The following is a 23,082-nucleotide window of genomic DNA, read 5'->3' as shown; positions in this document are numbered from 1 at the left end:
AAATTAAACCAACTGCATTTTATTTTATTTATTTATGTTTTTTGAGATGGGAGTCTCTCTCTGTCACCCAGGCTGGAATGTGGTGGTGTGATCTTGGCTCAATGCAACCTTCGCCTCCCAGGTTCCAGTGATTCTACTGCCTCAGCCTCCCGAGTAGCTGGGATTACAGGCGTGAGCCGCCATCCCCGGCCCCAACTGCCTATTTCGAAGTGTTTATATTTCATTGTTTTTGGAGGATTTGAGGCACTTCATTTTTTTGTTGTTTTTTGGGGGAGTCTTGCTGCAACGCCCAGGCTAGAGTACAGTGGCGCGATCTTGGGTCACTGCAACCTTCGCCTCTCAGGTTTAAGCAATTCTCCTGCTTCAGCCTCCAGAGTGACTGGGACTATAGACGTGTGCCACCATACCTGGCTAATTTTTGTATTTTTAGTAGAGGTGGGGTTTCACCGTATTGGCCAGGCTGATCTTGAACTTCTGACCTCAATTAATCTACCTGCCTCGGCTTCCCAAATTTCTGGCATTACAGGTGTGAACCACCGTGCCCGGCCTGAGGCACTTTAAAATTTACATTCTCTTTTTCTTTGTTACTTCTGTGCTTTCTCATATTTAGCAGTTGTCTTTGATTTTGTACTTTTTTGGTGATGGTATATAGCTTCCCATGGAATAGCTGGGACCATTTTTATTGTCTCTTAGAGCCTTTCATTTAAAGTTCTAAATGTTGTCTTTTAACATAAACAGCAGTATTTTTGCAGCCAAATTTCCTGACAAGTCTCCTGTTTAGGGGTTGTGTTCTTACTGGCTTTTAATTAGTTAATCTTTTCTCTGTATGGATTTTTCTGAATAGTTCATAGCCCAATTTCCATATCCTTTTTATCATTTCCTTAAATTCTATCCAACGGGTCAGATTTTTTTTTTTTTTTTTTTTGCTTTGCATTACTCTGATGACGGGTCAGATTTTTTAACATTCTAATAGAGTCCTTTGAAAATGTATTGGTCATTTAAAAATTAGTTTGAGAAAACAGTTTAAAAGAAAGAAAAAAGGAAGTTTATAATTAGGTTGTTTCTTTTGTTATGAACCAAAAGTAGATTCCTAGATGCAGTCATGTTTATTTTTGTTACATTTGTATAAAGTAGGGAGTCTTTAGTATTTTTTTCCTTCCATAGCTAGAATCAGAGATAAAAGCGAATACTGACTCCTCCAGCTAATCAGTCATATAGTCAGATTTACCTTCCCAAGTCTTCAGAATAATGTCTTGATCCATTAGACTGCTGTGTTCCAAACTGTGTTTATTGAGTTTTATGAAGCTTCCATGATAACATGAGGTTCCTTGAAGCCTCTTTTAAAGTAGGCTTTGAAAAAAAATTCTGATACTCTTACCTTTGCTTTTGCTGTTTCTACCTTCCGCAGCCATGTTTACTTTTCGTTCATTGCTCTTTCTGTTCTATCTTGATATCTTTCAAGGTCCAAGATACGAATTTTGCTGTCAATGGAAGTATTATGTATATCATCATTTAACACCATTCAACATTTATGAATATTGCCCTGTGACATGCATTTCTAATGTTATTCTTTATCTCTCCAACTACCTTTTGAAGGGATTTTTTTTTTTTTTTTTTGAGATGGAGTCTCGCTCTGTTGCCCAGTCTGGAGTGCAGTGGCACAATCCTGGCTCACTGCAACCTCTGCCTCCAGGGCTGAAGTGATTCTCCTGCCTCAGCCTCCTGAGTAAATGGGATTACAAGCACGTACCACCACACCTGGCTAATTTTTGTATCTTTAATAAAGATGGGGTTTCACCATGTTGCTCAGGCTGGTCTTGAACTCCTGACCTTGTTATCCACCTGCCTCAGCCTCCCAAAGTGCTGGGATTACGAGTGTGAGCCACCGCACCCAGCATTTTGGTTTTTAATAATTTGTTTCTACTCGTTTCTCTCTTTGGCCTAACAGTGTGCTGTTATACCTTTGTATACTTGTGCTCTACTCAATATTTATTTATTTATATTTTTTGAGACAGGGTCTTGCTTTGTCGCCCAGGCTAGAGTACAGTGGGACTGTATAGCTCACTGCAGACTTGACCTCCTGGGCTCAAGTGATCCTCCTGTTTCCCTCCCCTGAGTAGCTGGGACTACAAGTATGTGCCACCACGCCTAGCTTTTTAAGCATTTTTTGTAAAGATGAGTTCTCACTATGTTGCCTAGGGTGGTCTTGAACTCCTGAGCTCAAGCAATCACCTTGCCTTGGCCTCCCAAAGTTTTGGGGTTATAGTTGTGAGCTATCATACCCAGCCTGCTCAATAAAAACTTAAATGATAATATACTGGCTTTAATTTAGGACTGCTTTATCACACCGAGGTTTTTCCCAGTAGAGATCCAGAAGCTATGACTTTATGGCATAAAAATAGATCCATAGTTTCAAGAAATTAAAACTGCTTACCTGCCGGTTTTCTATAAACAACAATACTTTTATCTGAATATCCAGTTCTTTTTTGCATGTATGATTTCAATACATTATGTTTGGAGAAAGGATGGTCTTTGAGTATCTCAGTTTAGGGTAGGAAATAAATAGGATGCAGGTTAACAGTTTAGGAAAACTGCTTTGTTGGGAAATTATCTTTTGTTCACAAAGATTTCTTTTTTTGTAGTTGATGGAGAACCTTGTGAAGTGTCTTTGAATATAACCTGGTATCTGAAAAGTGCTGATTGTTACAATGAAATCTATAACTTCAAGGTAAGGAACATAAAATTTCAGACTTTTCTTGGACCTTAGTGGTTATCTAATTCCAGTCTCTTAATTTCCTAGAGGAAAGAGTATCGTGTAGCTATAGAGCAGGAGAGCTAAAACTAGAATGCATGCTTCCCAATTTTCATACCATCAATTCTCCAACATTTTGGTTTCAGAACTCTTGTATTTGTAAAAATTATTGCAGACACCAGAAAGCTTTGGCCGGGCTTGGTGGCTCATGCCTGTAATCCCAGCACTTTGGGAGGCTGAGGCGGGCAGATCATGGGGTCAAGAGATCGAGATCATCCTGGCCAACATGGTGAAACCCCATCCCTACTAAAAATAAAAAAATTACCTGGATGTGGTGGCATGCGCCTGTAGTCCCAGCTACTTGGGAGGCTGAGGCAGGAGAATTGCTTGAACCTGAGAGGTGGAGGTTACAGTGAGCCGAGATTGCCCCACTGCACTCCAGCCTGGAGCCTGGCAACAGAGTAAGACTCTGTCTCAAAAAAAAAAAAAAAAAAAAAAAAAAAAAAAAGGAAAGCCTTTGAGCATGTGGGTTATGCTATTAGAAATTATAACTGAGAAAATATAAAAATATTTATTAATTTATTTTAAAGTAGCAATAATAAACTTACATGTTAATATAATTTTCAAAAAAAAACCACACAGAGTAGCATTGCTTTGCATTTTTGTAAATTTGTTTACTATCTGGCATAACAGAAGATTACTGGATTCTTACATCCCCTCCTTCACTCAGTCTGCTGTAATAATTTGGTTGAAGTACATGTGGAAAATGTAACTTAATACAGATACATGGTTGGGAAAAGGAATGGTATTTTAATGGCCTTTTCAGATAACTGAGAATATTCTTTTTTTATTCTATACCAATATTTAACAAGTGTGAGTTTTTAAAGGTTAGTTGCAGTGTGGAATCTGAAATATTGATGAACTCTAATAAAAAATCCACTGGTATGAACGTGTCTTTTTTTTTTTTTTTTTTTTAGACAGAGTGTTGCTTTGTTACCCAGGCTGGAGTGCAGTGGCACGATTTCGGCTCACTGCAACCTCCACCTCCCGGGTCCAAGTGAGTCTTCTGCCTCAGCCTCCTGAGTAGCTGGGATTGCATATGCCACCATGCCTGGCTGATTTTTGTATTTTTAGTAGACACAGAGTTTCACCATCTTGGCCAAGCTGGTCTTGAACTCCTGACCTCATGATCCACCCACCTCAGCCTCCCAAAGTGCTGAGATTACAAGTGTGGGCCACCGTGCCTGGCCATGAATGTGTCTTTTACCCATGCATGATCTTGTAGCATCATTTATTGGTTATTTAGAAAATAGTAGTTGACTGAATTATATACATTTTCTAAATATTAACTCATTTTACATTTAGCTAAAAATTACATTGTTCATAACTATCCCCTGCCCTCTTCATCTCACTATTAGGTTCTTAAGTTTTGGAAGCCATTAAACTCAATGTAGCAGATACAAGTTATTCAAAATTCTAGTTTTTGCTAGAAATCTCAAATTTTATTTTGGCAATTAATAATGTCAGTTATCTTTCTGGAGGTGACACCCTCCATTGCCTGTTTCCAGAGAAATATCTCTAAAATAACCAAGTCTGAGTAATAGTAGTTTATAGTAATATAGTAACATAATGGTAGTTTATAGTTAATGTAGTAACTGGCATTTTAAAAAATTGCCAGTTAATGTCTATGAAGAATATGACTGCTAGTACAATTAAGTGCCACTGCCTTAGTTCATGATAAGAGGCAGCAGTTTTACCCACCATTGCTTTCATAATATCATTGCAAGTCAAATAGCATACTATTATTACTATTAAATAGTTTGTTTTGAGATAGAGTCTCGCTGTGTAGCCCAGGCTGGAATGCATTGGCACTATCTTGGCTCACTGCAACCTCTGCCTCCCTGGTCCCAGTTCAAGCAATTCTCCTACCTCAGTCTCCCAAGTAGCTGGGATTACAGGCATGAGCCACCATGCCCAGCTAATTTTTCTATTTTTTAGTAGAGATGGGGTTTTACCATGTTGGCCAGTCTGGTCTTGAACTCCTGACCTCGTGATCCGCCCACCTGAGCCTCCCAAAGTGATGGGATTACAGACGTGAGCCACCGTGCCCGGCCTATGAAAATAGTTTTTGTTTTGTTTTGTTTGAGACAGAGTCTCACTGTGTCACCCAGGCTGGAGTGCAATGGCATGATCTCGACTCACCACAACGTCTGCCTCCCGGGTTCCTGCCTCAGCCTCCCCAGTAGCTGGGATTACATGTGTCCACCACCACACCTGGCTAATTTTTGTGTTTTTAGTAGAGACGGGGTTTTGGCCATGTTGGCCAGGCTGGTCTCAAACTCCTGACCACAGGTGATCCACCCACCTTAGCCTCCCAAATTGCTGGGATTACAGGTGTGAGCCACTGCGCCCGGCCATGAAAATGGTTTTGACCACCTAGACCTTGTGAAAGGCTTCAACGACCATACTTTTGAGAATTGCCATAGTCCACAATACTTGAGCATTGAAAATATATTGCTCAAAGAACAAAGGTGGAGGCATCATATTACCTGACTTCAAACTATGTTATAGGGCTACAGTAACCAGAACATTGTCATACTGGTACCAAAACAGACACAAAGACCAATGGAACAGAGAAGAGAGCCCAGAAATAAGACTGAACACCTATAACCATCTGATATTTAACAAAACTGACAAAAACTAGCAATGGGGAAAGGACTCCCTATTCAGTAAATAGTGATGGGATAGCGTGCTGGCCATACGGAAAAGATTGAAACTGGACCCCTTCCTCACACCATATTAAAAAATCAACTCAAGATAGATTAAAGACTTAAATATAAAACCTGAAAACTATAAAAACCCTGGAAGACCTCCTAGGCAGTACCATTCTGGACATGGCAAGTGGCAAAGATTTCATGATGAAGATGCCAAAAGCAATCGCAACAAAAGCAAAAATTGACAAATGGGATCTAATTAAACTTAAGAGCTTCTGCATAACAAAAGAAACTATCAACAGAGTAAACATACAACCTACAGAATGGGAGAAAAATTTGGAAACTATGCTTCCAACGGAGGTCTAATATCCAGCCTCTATAAGGAACTTAAATTTATATGCAAAAAAGAACCCCATTAAAAAGTGGGCAAAGGACATGAACGGACACTTTTCAAAAGGAGACAGAGATGCAGCCAACAAGCATGTGAAAAAAAGCTCGGTATCACTGATTACTAGAAAAATGCAAATCAAAATCACAATGAGATACCGTCCCACATCAGTCAGAATGGCTATTACTAAAAAGCTGAAGAATAACAAATGCTGGCAAGGTTGTAGAGAAAAGGGAATTCTTATACATTGTTAGTGGGAGTGTAAATTATTTCAACCACTGTGGAAAGTAGTGTGGCAATTCCTCGAAGAGCTAAAAATAGAATTGCCATTTGACCCAGCAATGCCATTACTGGATATGTATCCAAAGTAATATAAATTATTCTACCATAAAGACACATACACACATATATTCACTGCAGCACTATTCACAATAGCAAAGACATGGAATCTACCTAAATGCCCATCAGTGGTTAACTGGCTAAATGAAAAGTGGTGTATGTGCAGCCATAAAAAAGAATGTGGTACATGTGCAGCCAGACTATGCAGTCATAGAAAAGAATGAGATTTTCTTTGCAAGACCATAGAAGGAGCTGGAAGCCTTTATCCTTAGCAAACTAATACAGGAACAGAAAGCGATACATCACATGTTGAGAACACATGGTCACAAAGAGGAGAACAACAGATACTGGGCCTACTTGAGGGTGGAGGGTGGGAGGAGGGAGACGATCAGAAAAAATAACTGTCGGATACTAGGCAGTACCTGGGTGATGAAATAATCTGAACAACAATCCCCTGTGAGTTGAGTTTACCTATATAACAAAGTTGCACCTATGTACCTGAACCTAAAATAAAAGTTAAAAAAAATACAATTCCGAGTTGAATTTTTCAGACCTTTCCCATTCTGTTTCCGTCTCCCTATTTGCATTTTTTTTTTTTTTGAGACAGAGTCTTGTTCTGTCACCATGTGCCAGGCTGGAGTGCAGTGGCACAATCTCAGCTCACTACAGTCTCCACCTCCTGGGTTCAAGCAATTCTCTTGCCTCCGCCTCCTGAGTAGCTGGGACTACGGGCATGCGCCACCACGCCCAGCTAATTTTTGTATTTTTTAGTAGAGATGGGGCTTCACCATGTTGGCCAGGATGGTCTTGATCTCTTGACCTCGTGATCCTCCCGCCTCTGCCTCCCCAAGTGCTGGGATTACAGGCATGAGCCACCACGCCTGGCCCTGTTTGTATTTTTTAAAAGATTGTCCTATTCTTAGAACAGTTTTGTGTTCTATCTTAGTTTATGAGCATGAATATCTTTTTGTTGATGTTGGTAATTTAGTCAGGTAAACGCTTAAATATGTTTAATGTGACAAAATCCTCTAGACGCTGGCAGTTTCCCAGTCTTCTCAGACTTTTTAGTAGAACTATGTATTGTGAGCCAAAGACTAGAATTACACTTGAGTCTAATAATGTTAGATTCTTACATACTTTTGTGTAGAGCCTTTATCTGATGCTGCTCATTTTTGAAATAGCAAACTCAAAATTGTATTTGTACTACAGGTGATCTATTTGTTGTGCTCTTAGTATCTTATTTTTGAAAGGTGAGCTAACTGATCTGTGTTATCTGTTTTTCCAGGCAGAAGAAGTAGAGTCATATTTGGAAAAACTTAAGGAAAAAAGAGGCTTGTCTGGGAAATATCAAACATCATCAAAATTGTTCCAGAACTGCAGTGAACTCTTTAAAACACAGGTAATCTTTAAAAGTGGTTGGAGGAAAATAGAGTAAGTGAAAAATGGAATGTCTATATTTTTGGCTATATCCTCTTCCCACTCAAGTATTTCTTTTGGTAGAAGTAATTAGAAGCGTCTTCTGATAGGTACATAGTCAGCCACTTACATATTCATCTCATCAAAGAGAGGTTGTACTTTCCTTTGTGTGTAAAAAGCAAACCGCCAATTTTTTTTATTGTGGTAAAATATACGCTACATAAAACTTACCATTTTAACCATTTTTAAGTGTGTAATACCGTGGCATTAAGTATATTCACATTGGTGTGCAGCCATCAACCCATTTCCAGTACTTTTTTTTTCCCCCTGAGGTGAAGTCTTGCTCTGTTCTTCAGGCTGGAGTACAGTGGCTTTATCTCAGCTCACTGTAACCTCCACCTCCTGAGTCCAAGCAATTCTCCCGCCTCAGCCTCCCAAGTGGCTGTGGCTACAGGTGCACACCATTATGCCTGACTAATTCTTATTGTGTTTTCGCCATGTTGGTCAGGCTGGTCTTGAACTCCTGACCTCGAGTGATCCACCCACTTTGGCCTCCCAAAGTGCTGGCATTACAGGCGTGAGCCCCCAAGCCAAGCCCCATCTGTAGTACTTTCATCATCCCAAACTCAGACTTCATATCTATTAAATAATAATTCCCCATTCTCCAACCCCAAGTCCATAGGAACCACTCTTCTACTTTCTATGAATTTGACTATTCTACATACCTCATATAAGTAGAATGATATAACTTGTGTTCTTTTTTGTGTGACTTCTTTGACTTAGCATCATGTTTTTAAGGTTCATCCATGTTGTAGCATTATCAGAATTTCATCCCTTTTTAAGGCTGAATGATGTTTTGTTGTATGTATTTCCACATATTGTGTTTCCATTTATCTGTTGATGGACATTTAAAACCTCACATTTTTAATTCTCTGGTCACCTTATCTAATTAATATGTTCCCAGAAAAATCAGGATTTTTACATTTTACTGCCATAGATCTGAAATCAGAAGGGTATATATCATCACTATCTTAGGGCTCAATTTCACACCTTAATTTTGTGGAAAGAAGAAGATGTGAATAATTACATTTTTCATGCTTACCTCAGGTAAGTGGAGATTCTGATATGAAATTCTGTTGTCTTAGAAATAGTAATCTAGGCCGGGCACGGTGGCTCAAGCCTGTAATCCCAGCACTTTGGGAGGCCGAGGCGGGTGGATCACGAGGTCAAGAGATCGAGACCATCCTGGTCAACATGGTGAAACCCCATCTCTCCTAACACAAAAAATTAGCTGGGCATGGTGGGGCATGCCTGTAATCCCAGCTACTCGAGAGGCTGAGGCAGGAGAATTGCCTGAACCCAGGAGGCGGAGGTTGCGGTGAGCCGAGATCGCGCCATTGCACTCCAGCCTGGGTAACAAGAGCGAAACTCCGTCTCAAAAAAAAAAAAAAAAAAAAAAAAAAAAAAGAAATAGTAATCTAATACCAATTTTTTGATAGAAACATTTTATATGTGTTGAAAATAGTTACAAGTAGTTATCATCTTTACTTGTCCTTCCTTTTTTTTTTTTTTTGAGATGGAGTTTCGCTCTCATTGCCCAGACTGGAGTGCAGTGGATCTTGCCTCACTACAACCTCTGCCTCCCAGCACTTTGGGAGGCCAAGGAGGCAGGTGGATCACCTGAGGTCAGGAGTTCGAGACCAGCCTGGCCAACATGGTGAAACCACGTCTCTACTGAAAATACAAAAAAATTAGCCGAGTGTGGTGGCAGGTACCTATAACCCCAGCTGCTCAGGAGGCTGAGGCGTAAGAATCACTTGAACCCAGTAGGTGGAGGTTGTAGTGAGCTGAGATCTTACAACTTCATTCCAGCCTGGGAGACAAGAGTGAAACTCAGTCTCAAAGAAAAAAAATTGGTAATTGATAAGCAGATGAAGTAATCAGTAATTGAAGGAAGAGTTCAGCTCTTAATATAACTTAGGTTTTATGGTCTTGGAGGGAAAAGAAAATAGCTTTAAAATGGTGACAGAATGGCAGAAAGAAAAAGCTAGAACCAGTGTGATATTCTGTAGTATGTATGTTTTCTGTTGGTTTTCCAAATTTATACCTTAGACTAGGAAGATTGATTGGTCTTTGTTGGATTTGATTACGGAAAGCTACCTGTTAAATCTAGTTGCCTGAGGCTCACTACTTTGAGAAGTGCTATAATTTTTCCAGGGTCTGGCTTGTTGGTAAGATTTCCTCTCCTCCAGTCTAATGTAACAGGATTGAATTACACAATCTTATTAGGAAGGAGAATACCTCATCTACCGATAACTGGTAAGAAAAATAATTAGTGTAGTTTATTACAGACATGAAGTGTAGTGTGGTAGAAGCGACAGCAGACCTAAGCGTCAAGAGTTTTAGGTTTAAATCCTACTTTGTATAAAACTTTGTAGTTTTGAGCCACATTTTACTCATCTGTAGAATGAGGGAAAATGATCTAAGATCCATCTATCCTAAGCATACATCCTGTATCTAAGGCTTTGTCATTCTTAAATGTTTATTACTTTCATAGAAAAACTGAATGGCCATTTTATTTTGATACTATTTTCTAGTTCCCAGCAGGGTTTTATTCACTTGTTTGTGGTTAATTGGAAATGTTTTGTCTACTGATGCTATGTTATTATATTTACTACTTAGGGTATAGTGTTCTGTTTAAACCATTTCTTTGTATTTTGAGCTACACTTTTCTTCTAGTATTTACAGACCTTTAATTTTTTTAGTTTTGTGTTTCTTTTATAGAGCTTTTCTGGAGATTTTATGCATCGACTGCCTCTTTTAGGAGAAAAACAGGAGGTAATTGTTTTCATTATATATTTCTGAGAGTGCAATAAAACTACAGAAACTTGGGCAGCTAAAAACTAGAAGTTCTGAATTAATTTTTTTTTTTATTGTTTAAAGGCTAAGGAGAATGGAACAAACCTTACCTTTACTGGAGACAAAACTGTAAGTAACATTTGGGGATTTGAGGCATTGAACACATATTTTAGTTTTCTTATATTCATGTATTTTTAAATTGTTCTTCCATATTGTGCTAACATTTGAAAAGAAAGTTAAGTCTGGAAGCTATAGACCAAAATGTTAAAAACGGTTGGGTCTCTGGATGATGTTATGAGTGATTTTTAGTTTTTTCTTTGTGTTTTCTCTATTTCTGTATCTTCTGCTGTACACCTATATTGCTTTTATAATTGTCCGCCCATAAATATTTGTAAACAGGAAGAAACTTATTAAAAATAAGAACCTTTAAACTTCATCTAAAATTATCTATGATAAAATGTGATTGAAAGAGATCTTAGAAAATTGAAATACGATCTAAAGCTATAAATATGCCTTACATTTTCATAAATATTCATTGTATGGATACTTATTTCATTTTCAAATTCATAATGACTAATTCCTCAAAACATTGCGAGTAAAAAATTTAGAGGAAAGATGATAGTTATCCATCCATGTTGGGTTATGTTTTTTACAAAGCAGATTAAAGATTTTAATTTTATGATTTTATTTAGGTATAATATACATATTACAAAAGTTATTTCATTTTGTTTTTTGAGGCAAGGTCTCACTCTTGCCTATGCTGGAGAACAGTGGTGTGAACATGGCTCTCTGCAGCCTTAACTTCCTGGGCTCAAGACTCCCAAGTAGCTGGGACCACAGACACATACCACCATGGCTGCCTAATTTTTAAAAACTTTTTGTAGAGATTGGGTCTCACCATGTTGCCCAGGCTGGTGTAGAACTCCTGGGGTCAAGTAATCATCTCACTTCAGCCTCCCAGAGTCCTAGGATTATAGGCATAAGCCACTGCGCCCAGCCTAAAAGTTACTTTTTTAAAGCATGTAATTTAGTGGGTTTTAGTATTCTTAAGTTGTGCAACTACCAGTTGCTATCTAATTCCAGAATTCTTAATCATCCCCAAATGTAACCCCATACTCATTATCAGTCACTCCCCATTTCTCCTGCCCCCAGCCTCTGACAATCAGTAATCTATTTTCTGTCTCTGTATTTGCCTTTTCTGGACATTTTATGTAAGTGGAATTATATAATACACGGCCCATTGCCTTGTTTCTGGCATCTTTCACAGTTTACAGTCTGTCTTGACTATCTCTTCCTGCTTCCGTGAAGCCTTAAAATCAGCCAGCGAGTGATAAGAGCCTTCTCAGATTTCTCCTGGACTTGTGCATGGCTCAGTCCTGCACATACGGCTTTCTAGATTTCCAGGAATATTTTGGAGCTTTCCAAAGTCCCTATGGACATCTCATTCTCTGTTTTTTTTTAAGTTTGCAATCAGCCTCTTAATAGCACTAGTTGGTAATGTCACCTCAGGTAGCTATGATCTTGAAGGATTGCTGTTCAATGTTTTTGAGCAATGCTTTGAATACAGGGTTGTTGACACTGGGTGATCTCTGAGTCAGGTCAGATAAAGACAAGCCCTGAGAGCGGAGCTTTTCAGCAATTTGCCAGACAGCTCAGGTGATCAGTCTTTTACGGACCTCCAAATGTATTTTGTCCTTTGGGTGGTCTAGGCGGGCAGATCACTTGAGGCCAGGAGTTTGAGATCAGCCTGGACAACATGGTGAAACCATGTCTCTGCTAAAAATACAAAACTTAACCAGTCATGGTGGTACATGCCTATAATTCCAGCTACTTGGGAGGCTGAAGCAGAGAATCACTTGAACCTAGGAGGTAGAGGCTGCAGTGAGCCAAGATCACACTACTGTATTGCAGTCTGGACTCACCCCCTTGCTCAGTGGCTAATAAGCTGTTGTTTTTCACAGCAGTTAATAGTTTCGGGACTTTGGTTTTAAGGAACTTGGGAGAGAGGGATGGGATTAGAGTGAACACAGACATCTCAAGCTTGCTTTTCTTTCCTAGATTCGTTTGCCTTTCTTAAAGAAACACTTCTTGGATTGTTGAAAGAATTTAATTAATTTCCAAAGTTCCAGAAGTTGATTTTGATAGTTTTTGCCAGTGTTTTTGTTGCTTTTATGGATGAGTAGATTTTCGGAGTTTCTTACTCTGCGATTCTGAAAGTGTTCCCACTACCCAAACACCAGTTTTATTTGTATAGAATTTTAACTAAAAGTAGGTTAGGCATGACAGTCTTTGTTAATTTTTTTAAACAAAAGATAGTCATTGGGACTGGGTGTAGTGAGTGACTCATGCCTATAATGCAAGCACTTTGAGAGGTCAAGGTAGGTGGACTTGAGGTTAGGAGTTTGAGACCAGCCTGGCCAGCGTGGTGAAACTTTGTCTCTACTAAAAAATACAAAAATCAGTTGGTTGTGGTGGCGGACACCCGTAATCCCAGCTACTTGGGAGGCTGAGGCAGTACAATCACTTGAACCTGGCAGGCGGAGGTTGCAGTGAGATGAGATTGTGCCACTACACTCCAGCCTTTTCGACCAATGAGACTCTATCTCAAAAAAAAAAAAGATATTCTTTTCTTTTACTAATAGGTATATATTCACTGTCAAAATAGAGAAGATATGCATAAATAAAAAGAAGAAAATAGTAATCTGTAATACCATGCAGTGATATGTTTATCTTCCTAGTCTTTTGTATACTCAGATGTTGATATTTATTTTAAAAAGGGAATCTTACAGTATGTATTATATAACATTTTTTGTAGCTTAGCAATATAACATGGACATCTCTTCAGTTTGGTAAATGTTGTATTGCATTGTTACTTAAATGCTTGTAGAGTGTCTTATTGTATGAATACATTGCAATTTGTTCAATTCTCTATTCTTGGACATTTATGAATTTCATTATCTTGGAATTTCATGCAATGTTGTGATTAATATTCTTGTAGCTACATTGCTTTTAAATCTTTATTTTCTGATCTCAGAATAATTGCATATTGGAATAAGTTTTTAATTCTGTAACTTAAAAATCCTTTATAATTTTATTTTCTAATAGTTTTAGCAGTTTGTTGTGATTACACAGAGCACATTCATAGTAACCAAAATAAGGTCATATTATATACCACTGTATAATATTTTTATTTTTACTACCAAATTGATACATTGAACACTACTGCACTTTTTCATGGCTGCTTAGTGTTCCATTTTATTATGATTTTGATAATTAACTCCCAATTGATGAATGTTGGGTTGTTCCCAGATTTTCACTATTATGGATAAAGTCATGTTCATAATGTCCAGTTATATCTCTGTGTACATTTATAATCTTTAGGCTAACTTCCTGGAGGTAGATGGTAGATCCACATGTATGCACAGTTTAAAAGTTCTTTTTCATAGCAATTTATGGCCCCAAGAAAGTAAGAGTGAGTGTCTTAGTTCATTTGTGTTGCTACGGAAGGCTACCTAGAGCTGGGTAATTTATAAAGAAAAGAGGTTTATTTGGCTGACTGTTCTGTGGGCTATACAAGAAGCATGGTGCCAGCATCAGCTTCTCGTGAGGGCTTCAGGCTAGTTCCACTCATGGTGGAAGGAGAAGGGGAGCCTGTGTGTGCAGATCACATGGCAAGAGAGGAAGGAGAGAGGGAGGAGGAGGAGGGGAGGTAGCAGGCTCTTTTTTAATAATCACAGGAACCAGTAGAGGGAGAACTCACTCATTACCTAAAGGGCAGTGGCACAAGCCATTCATTAGGAATTGGCTCCCATGACCCAAACACCTCTCTCTAGACCGCACCTCCAACATTGGGGATCAAATTTCAGCATGAAATCTGGGAGGACAAATATCCAAGCCATAGCAGTGAGTTTCCATCTTTCCTCACAAAAACAATGGCTGTCATCATTTAAAATAGATTTTATGCAGTTTGTCTAGTTAAGCAATAATTTGTTGTTGTAAATTGTATTTTAAAAATTATTGTTAACTTGGGCTCTGTGGCTCATGCTGTAACTCCAGTACTTTGGGAGGCCATAGCAGGTAGATCGCTTGAGCTCATGAGTTTGAGACCAGCCTGGGTAATATGGTGAAACCTCATCACTACAAAAAATAGAAAAATTATCCAGACAGTGGTACATGCTTGTAGTCCCAGCTACTTGGGAGACTGAGGTGGGAGGATGGCTTGAGCCTGGGAGGCAGAGGTTGTAGTGAGACACAATCACACCACTTCACTCCAGCCTGGGCAATAGAGCCATACCTTATCTCAAAAAACAACAATAAAAAAATTATGAATGTGAGCATTGATTTATTTGCATATTGGCTGTTGTGCTTTCTTCAGTTGTCTTCTGTGCACAGCATACTTTGAGTTCTACTCAAGGCTTAAGTCTTGTTCCAGTGATTAAACCTGGCTGAAAAGTGATCCTGTTGAATACCACAAGTAATATTTAGGAATACTTAGTCAAAATACAGTCAAAAGAAATAAAAGAATTATCTATCTTTTGATATTTCTTCCTGAAAACTGGGTCTAGGGCAAATATCTTATAATTTCATTTAAAGATATTCACAGACTAGGTGCAGCAGTAATCTTGGCACTTTTTCAGGCCCAAGGTGGCTAGATCACTTGAGGCCATGGTTTGAGACTAGCCTGGTCAACATGGCAAAACCCTTTCCTTATAAAAAGTACAAAAACTAGCTTGGTGTGGTGGTGTACATCTGTAATCCCGTCTGCTTGAGTGCCTGAGGCCTGAGAATCGCTTGAGTCCAAAAGGCAGAGGTTGCAGTGAGCCATGATTGCACCACTACACTCCAGCCTGGGTGACAAAGCGAGATTCTGTCTCAAAAAAAAAAAAAAGGATACTCACAAACTCAGTACCTCCATCCTATTTTATTAAAGCTCTGATTAAACATTTTATGGGCTGGGTGTGATGGCTCATACCTGTGATCCTAGCACTACTAAAAATGCGCACACAGACACAGACTCTCTCTGTCTCTCTCTGTCTCTCTCTCTCTCTCTGTCTCTCTCTCTCTCTCTCTCTCTCTCTCTCTCTCTCTTCTCTCTCTCTCTCTCTCTCTCTCTCTCTCTCTCTCTCAGCCGGGCATGGTGGTGCATGTGTGTAATCCCAGCTACTCAGGAGGCTGAGGCGGGAGAATTGAGGCAGAGATTACACTGAGCCAAGATTGTGCCACTGCACTCCAGCCTGGGCAAGACTCAAAACAAAAACAAAAACATATGATTTATGTAAGAAAGGACCTCTGCATGTCCCTTCTCCGAAGGAAAGATTGATAAAAGAGAATAATATTTTGATTGACTCAGTTTTTTGGATTTTTAAGCAGTAATGTGATACATTTATAATTTTAAAAACAATAGACTTTATTTTTAAGAGCAGTTTTATGTTCACAACAAAATTGAGTAAAAAGTACAGAGAGGCTGGCCAGTGCAGTGGCTTGTACGTATAATTCCAGCACTTTGGGAGGCCAGTGTGTTAGGATCACTTCAACCCAGGAGTTCAAGAGCAGCCTGGAATACATATTGAGACCCTATGTCTACCAAAACCAAAAGTTGGCTGGGTGCAGTGGCTCATGCCTGTAATCCCAGCACATTGGGAGGCCGAGGTGGGCAGATCACCCAAAATTGAGAGTTTGAGACTAGCCTGACCAACATGGAGAAACCCCGTCTCTACCAAAAATACAAAATTACCCAGGTGTGGTGGCGCCTGCCTGTAAATCCCAGCTACTCGGGAGGCTGAGGCAGGAGAATGGCTTGAACCCAGGCGGCGGAAGTTGTGGCGAGCTGAGATCGTGCCATTGCACTCCAGCCTGGGCAACAAGAGTGAAACTTGTTTCAAAAAAAAAAAAGCAAAAAACAAAAGTTACCCAGGTTACCCAGCGTGGTTGTGCATGCCTATGGTCACAGCTACAGGGGAAGCTGAATTGGAAGGATCACTTGAGCCCAGGAGATCAAGGCTGCAGTGAACCATGATCATGCCACTGTACTCCAGCCTAAGCAATAGAGCAAGACTCTGTTTCAACATGCCCCGTCTATGCCTGTACACTTAGCCCCCCAGTTATCAACATACTGCACCACTGTGGTATAGTGTTACAACTGATGAACCACATTGATGTGGCATTATCAGCCAGTCTGTAGTTTACATTAAGGTTCACTCTGTGTTGTGCATTATATGAATTTTGGTAAATGTATAAAGACATCTTCACCTTTATAATGTCATACAGAATAGTTTTAGTGCCTAAAAGACCTCTGGGCTCTGCCTTTTCATCTCTCGCTTCCCCCTAGACTCCTGGCAATCACTGATCTTTTTACTGTCTCCATAGTTTTGCCTTTTCCAGAATGTCATCTAATTTGGAATTGTAAAAATACGTGGCCTATATAATCACAGTTGTGTTACTAGAAGTAAAAAGAAAAAGAAAATAAAAATTAAAAAAATTTTAAAACAATATCGCCTGTTGAGATTGGCTTCTTTCACTTAGTAGTATGCATTTAAGGTTCCTCCATGTCTTCTGATGGCTTAATAGTTCATTTCTTTTTAGTGCTGAATCATATTCCATTGTTTGGATATATCACAGTTTATCCATTCGTCTGTTGAAGAACGTCTTGATTGCTTTCAGGTTATAACAATTATAAATAAAGCTGTTGTAAACATTTATGTCCAGGCTTCTACGTGGACATAAGTTTTCAACTCCTTTGGGTAACTATCATGGAGCATATTGCTAGATTGTATGGTAAAAATATGTTTAATTTTGTAACCATTGCAATTTTGACAACACAGTGCTCAAACAAAAATAGAATGTATTGGGAACAAAACCACTCTGGTAGTCTGTCTCTCTGAGAGCATCAGTAAATGGATTGTGACTTGTAGCTATCTTACTCATGGGGTTAAAAAGTTCTGTTGAAGGGGACTTACAATTTTGAGATGATACCATGAAGACAGTGCTTTAAAAATAATTCTGTTCACAGGCTAACGGTAGACCATGAAAAGAGGGGAAAAAAAGGAAAAAAATAGTTCTGTTATGGGGAAGGAAAAATAATTAATAGTTGAGATGGTAGTTAAGAGCCCAGGCTCTGGGGTCAGATGTTCTAGATTTTGAAATCCCAACTTCACAACTTAATATTTCCCTTGTCTCAGGGAACTATTATTGTGTCTGTTTCTTACATAATAAAATGGAGGTAATAGGAATGATATTACTAAGAATTGTGGAGTAGTGAAGTCCAGGTCTCCATACCTCCACAAAAGCAACTAGTAAGCTGACAAAAACTGTTACATTCAATTTTCACAGAACTTTGAAATCTAGGCAAAACTTAACAAGGAAAAAGTTCAACAAAGGAGGAAGCACTACATTACATTAAGAGAATGCTGTGATGTTTTAACTTGTTTACCATTCCCCCCTTCCCAGTTCAGAAGTAGGAAGATGGCAGCCTGCGGTCATGGTGCAGGTTGCTAGTGCCAGGGGAACTAATAACAGACCTTTTTCATAAAGACTTGCTGTTGTGTGTTTTCATCTGTCTAGAGACTGCCTGAAGGACCTGTATGAGTTCCTCTGCCTTCATTTTACCCAACTTAGTGTTCCAGGGGCTGGAGTGGCTTGCTGGGTTGTGTTTCCCAAAAGCATTTGAAGATAAAAGTATTGTCTGCATAGGGAAGGGGATAACAGTGGGGATAAGCAGTAGAGAGATTGTCAAGCATGAGAAGGAAAAGGTCCAGAAAGGGGATTTGTGAGAGAACAGGCTTTTTAAAGCTTCTGTATATATTGAAGTATGAAGAAAGCCATATACATTCTCAGGACTGGACATGTGATCAGAGATGACCCTAAGCTTTCATTCTGGCTGACCTTGGGCTCTGTACAAGCAGAAAGTGAAAACTAAGGAAGGGCTTTAATTGGCCCAGTTAAGTATTGAAGGATTGCCTCAGGGTGCAAAGACTAGGAGAATACTCTGTTCTTTTTTGACTTTGGCTCCTGGTGTTCAAGAAATCTTTGTCAAAACGCTAGCTGACCACTAAAGGAAGATAGATTCCAGTAGCCACACAGGTCAAAGAATACAGACTTTTCAAAAATTGTTTACAAAAGTCACTAAGCGAAAGAGCCATAATCCATATTATTATTTTTAGCAGCTAACAAACCCCAAGGAGGGGGCAGATTCTGGTTGCCAGAATTGCCACTTTATAACGTTCAGTTTTCAGTGAAAAATTACGAGGCATGCACAGAAACAAGAAAGTATGGCATATTTACAGGATTAAAAAAAATGCTTCTGAGGAAGCCTCAGCATTAGACTTACCAGACCAGAGACATTAAATGAACTGTCTTAAATATAATCAAAGAGCTAAAAATTAAAAAAAGCATGGGTGAAGAACCTAAAGGAAACCAGGAGAACATAGAGATAGAAATGATAAAAAGAATTAAGATGAGCTTGAAGAGACCTATGGGACACCCTCAAGTATATCAACATCCACATAATGGGAATTCATCAGAGGGAGAAGAGAGAGAGAAAAGTATGGAAAGAATATTTGATTTGAAGGAATAATGCCCAGAAACTTCCCATATTTGATGGAAGCATGAATTTCAGAAAGCTTGAGAACTAGCTCACAAATCTCAAATTACAAGCAGGAATGAAAAAGTAAAATGTTGTATGTCCATAAAATGGAATATCATTCATCTGTAAAAATGAAGTACTTATACATACAGCAATATAGATGAACTCTGAAAACATTATGTTAAGTGAGAGAAGCCAGGTGCATTTATATGAAATGACCAAAATAGACAATTCCATGGAGACGGGAAGTAAATTAGTTGCAAGTGGTGAGAGGAAGGAGAAATGGGGAGCTGCTGCTTAATGAGTACAGGGTCTTCTTAGGATGATGAAAATGTTTTAAAACTACACAGAGGTGATATTTGCACATCATTGTGCTTGTACCACATACCATTGATTTATGTGCATTAAAATTGTGAATTTTATGTTCTGTGAAATTTACCTTAATTTACAAAGGAGTTAATAATACCTACATGCCTGTAATCCCAGCACTTTGGAAGGCCATGGCGGGTGGATCAGGACTTCGAGACCAGGCTGGCCAATGTGGCAAAAGCCTGTCTCTACTAAACATACAAAAAAAAATTAGCTGGGTGTGGTGGCATGCATCTGTAATCCCAGCTACTTAGGAGGCTGAGGCAGGAGAATTACCTGAACCTGGGAGGCAGAGGTTGCAGTGAACCGAGATGGTGCAGCTGCACTCCAGCTTAGGCAATACAGTGAGACAGTGTCTCCAAAAAAAAAAAAAAAAAAAGTAATAAATGTCATATGCTTAACAGAGTATCTGGCATATAAATGTTATTTTTACAGGGTCAGAATCTCTGCATTCCAGAGTTGAATATAAACTTTCTCAAATCCTGGAATATGAGAATTGATCGGTTTATTTTGAAATTGTTAAGAGGTGGTTTTAAGACATTTATGATAATAGAGCAGCTAATTACACCAGCATTTTATAGGTTGATGAGTAAGTAAGTTCAGACTCATTGGATGTGGATTACCCATAACTTTGAAGCTGTAAAGTTTTCTCACAAATTGCCCCTAAGTCTCATCAGAGAGTATTGGCAGAGATAAATCAATGTATGAGTAGGAAGGAATTTATGTTCTTAAGTTACCAAGATAACCTAGTAAATGAATACCTGGAGAATTGTTTAATATGCTTTGTTTGACATGGATTTTTATTATGGAATATAATTTTTGAACTATGTTAGCCTTTTCTTGATTGTAGGACATTTTAACCATTTGAGAAGAACTGCTCCACAGGAGAATGCATATACAAAATCAGTTACTCAGTTTGAGGGGTTCAAAGATCATAGAAGCTTACCCAGAGATCTCCAGATAAACATTTCTCCTTGTTAAGACCAGATGATAACAAGTTGTAATTCCAAGGAAGAAGAAACCAGTTATTTTCCGTGTTAATCTTTATCATTGTATCTTAGTCTTGTGTTTGTCAAGACTGTGGAAAGCAAGAGTCACTACCCCTCAAAGTCAAGGACTTGGAGACTGTTGTCTTCCTTGACTTTGAAGGCAGTGACTCTTGCTTTGCAAATAGACTAGCCCCAGGTGAAATTTTTGATATAAATGTGACACCATGTTTGCAGAAATTCTGATATTCTTGGGAAGCATGTTGAACAAAGGGAATTAGATTCAGGAATTGGTGATTTTCATTCATTTTATTGTTACCGTCATTAATTTTTGTGTAAGGTGATTTAAATAATTCTTTGTTAAAATTCCTTTGTGATGTCTGCATAAAACACAAACTGGTATCCTAGTGTGGCTTAAACAGAAATTAAATTTAGTAATTTTAGTTGGGGTTTTCCTCATTAAAAAAATATGTTAAATGTGATTTTTGTGTATAAGATAGGCAGTATATTGCCTTTTAGTAATTCATAATCTAGCCTACTTTATGTGCTAGGCTTGTTTGGTTTGTTGTGCCTGTTGTTTGAATGAATGAAAGAGAAGGACATTACCATGTTTCTGGGCACATTGTGGAGCAAAATTTGCGTATTTTATTATTGATTTGTGTTCTTAATTCATAAGATTTGCAGATGTGATATCCTTTTCCCTCTCTAGGCAATGCATGAACCATTGCAAACTTGGCAAGATGCGCCATACATTTTTATTGTACATATTGGCATTTCATCCTCAAAGGAATCATCAAAAGAAAATTCACTGCGTAATCTTTTTACCAGTAAGTTCAGTTTGGTTTTTTGTAATGGTTATGTTATTGTCTGGTTATGTCATTCTTGCACTTTACAGGTGCTTTTTTATTAATTATTACAGGTATCAGATTTCATTTTTCTTCATTTGATACTCCTGCTTTTAAAATTTTTAATTCGTGTTGTGTTTTCAGCATTCTGAACTAGAATTGTCAAAACTTGGTCAGCAAGCCAAAGATTAGGAAATTTTAAATTAATTAACGTTGGTAGTTTTTAATGTCTCAAGAATTTAAGTGTTCTCTTTTCCAAAGTTGCTGCCTAGTTCATAGAGTTCAGATTCTCTTAACTCGAATTTGCAGGAACTTTCTAACTGGTCTTATTTCCTGTGGTTTCTCCTTTGTTTCTTCTTTGTACTTTGCAATTTCCTTTCCTATCCTGCTTTCTTAAGCAGAATATGGAATGGAAACAATGATGGCAGCCATCGTAACCTCACTCCTGACTTTACTGGCTGTATTGGTATATTTCACCATTAAGTACTATGTTTACTGTAGAACTTATGAAATATTCTTTATTTGGTTAAGGATGTTCTTTTCTATTCCTAGTTTAATGAGAGTAGTTTCCTTTTTTTAAAAAAAGAGTTAAGAATGAATACTCAGCTTTATGAAATAGTTTAATTAAACTGATTTAAATAGTTTAATTATACTGATTTAAATGATCATAAGGGCTTTCTCCTTTAATAAGTTTATATCATACTTTAAATTAACTGGTTGTTTAACATTAAATCATTGTTGAACTTCTGGAATACCACTACTTGGTTTTCACACACACACACACACACACACACACACCCCTAAACACCTCTCTCTCCCCACCTTCCCACCCCTCCCTCCCAACCCCTCTCCCCCCCAACCCCTCTCCCCCTTACTTATACATTTGTATCCTCCTGTCTCTTTAGGCCCATGACTTTCTGATGGATCATAGTCTCAAGGCACAGTTAGCAGTGTTGATTTTCAACCTTCTTTCTTTGAAAAGGTTAGAGAAGAAGCTGTATTCCATCCTACTTCAGCTTCTTCATGCATCCAACCTGGCTCTGGTCCCTCTTATTTTTCTTTGAAATCTACTAGCTTCAGTGATCCCATAGGAACTGCACATCCAACTAACATAGCCTGCTTTTGGCGCAGGAGCCCAACATGATCATGGAGTCAGCCTCATGCACTGTTCTTAGTTTCTGTTTTGATTCTTGGAAATGTCTGTCTTGTTTTTGAGCTTGTATCCTTTTTTTGTTTTCTTTGTTTTTTTTTCTTTTTTTGAGATAGAGTCTCACTCTTTCACCCAGGCTGGAGTGCAGTGGTGTGATCTCGGCTCACTGTAACCTCTGCCTCCTGGGTTCAAGTGATTCTCCTGCCTCAGCCTCCCAAGTAGCTGGTATTACAGGCCTGCACCATCGCACCCAGATAATTTTTGTATTTTTAGTAGATTGCATTTTTATAATCTACTGAATTTTTATTTATCTACTAAATTATTAAATCTACTAAATTTTTATTTAGTAGACTGTATTTTTAGTTTCACCTGGTTGACCAGCCAGGCTGGTCTTGAACTCCTGACTTAAAGTAATCTGCCTGCTTTGGCCTCCCAAAGTGCTGGGATTATAGGCGTGAGTCACCACACCTGACCTTGTTTTCTCATTTTAAAAATATCTTATCCAACTTTTGTTTGGAATGGAGAAGGTACATTATCTCTAATACAATTTTATCATTTCTCTTCCCTTCATTGAAACCTTTAATGGCTCCCCATTGCCTATAAAATGTCTACATTTTGCAGCAAGGTTTATAAAACTTTACAACTTGTCCCAGTTTATCTTTCGCTGCCTTATGTCAAAACAC

The 23,082-nt window shown here is 38.5% G+C and overlaps 1 protein-coding gene across 7 annotated transcripts in view; it reads left to right on the top strand.

Moving 5' to 3' along the window:
* TMEM87A (transmembrane protein 87A) overlaps window positions 1-23,082 on the top strand; it is a 57,699-nt gene that overhangs the window by 3,515 nt on the left and 31,102 nt on the right. For all 7 annotated transcript variants that reach the window (XR_010338609.1, XM_064365944.1, XM_064365942.1 and 4 more), the window contains exons 3-7: window positions 2,643-2,728; window positions 7,479-7,592; window positions 10,394-10,447; window positions 10,553-10,597; window positions 21,114-21,231. Coding sequence is in view for 6 of the 7 variants with exons in the window: in XM_064365944.1 (XP_064222014.1) it covers window positions 2,643-2,728; window positions 7,479-7,592; window positions 10,394-10,447; window positions 10,553-10,597; window positions 21,114-21,231 (417 nt within the window). In the remaining variant the exon portion in view is untranslated. The remainder of the gene's footprint in view (window positions 1-2,642; window positions 2,729-7,478; window positions 7,593-10,393; window positions 10,448-10,552; window positions 10,598-21,113; window positions 21,232-23,082) is intronic.

The sequence above is a fragment of the Aotus nancymaae genome, unplaced genomic scaffold, assembly GCF_030222135.1.
Source record: "Aotus nancymaae isolate 86718 unplaced genomic scaffold, 86718_ANA_hifiasm-v0.15.2.pri h1tg000062l, whole genome shotgun sequence".
Lineage (NCBI taxonomy): Eukaryota > Metazoa > Chordata > Mammalia > Primates > Aotidae > Aotus > Aotus nancymaae.
Note: the sequence above shows the minus strand (reverse complement) of the source record. Positions and strands in the feature narration are given on the sequence as shown.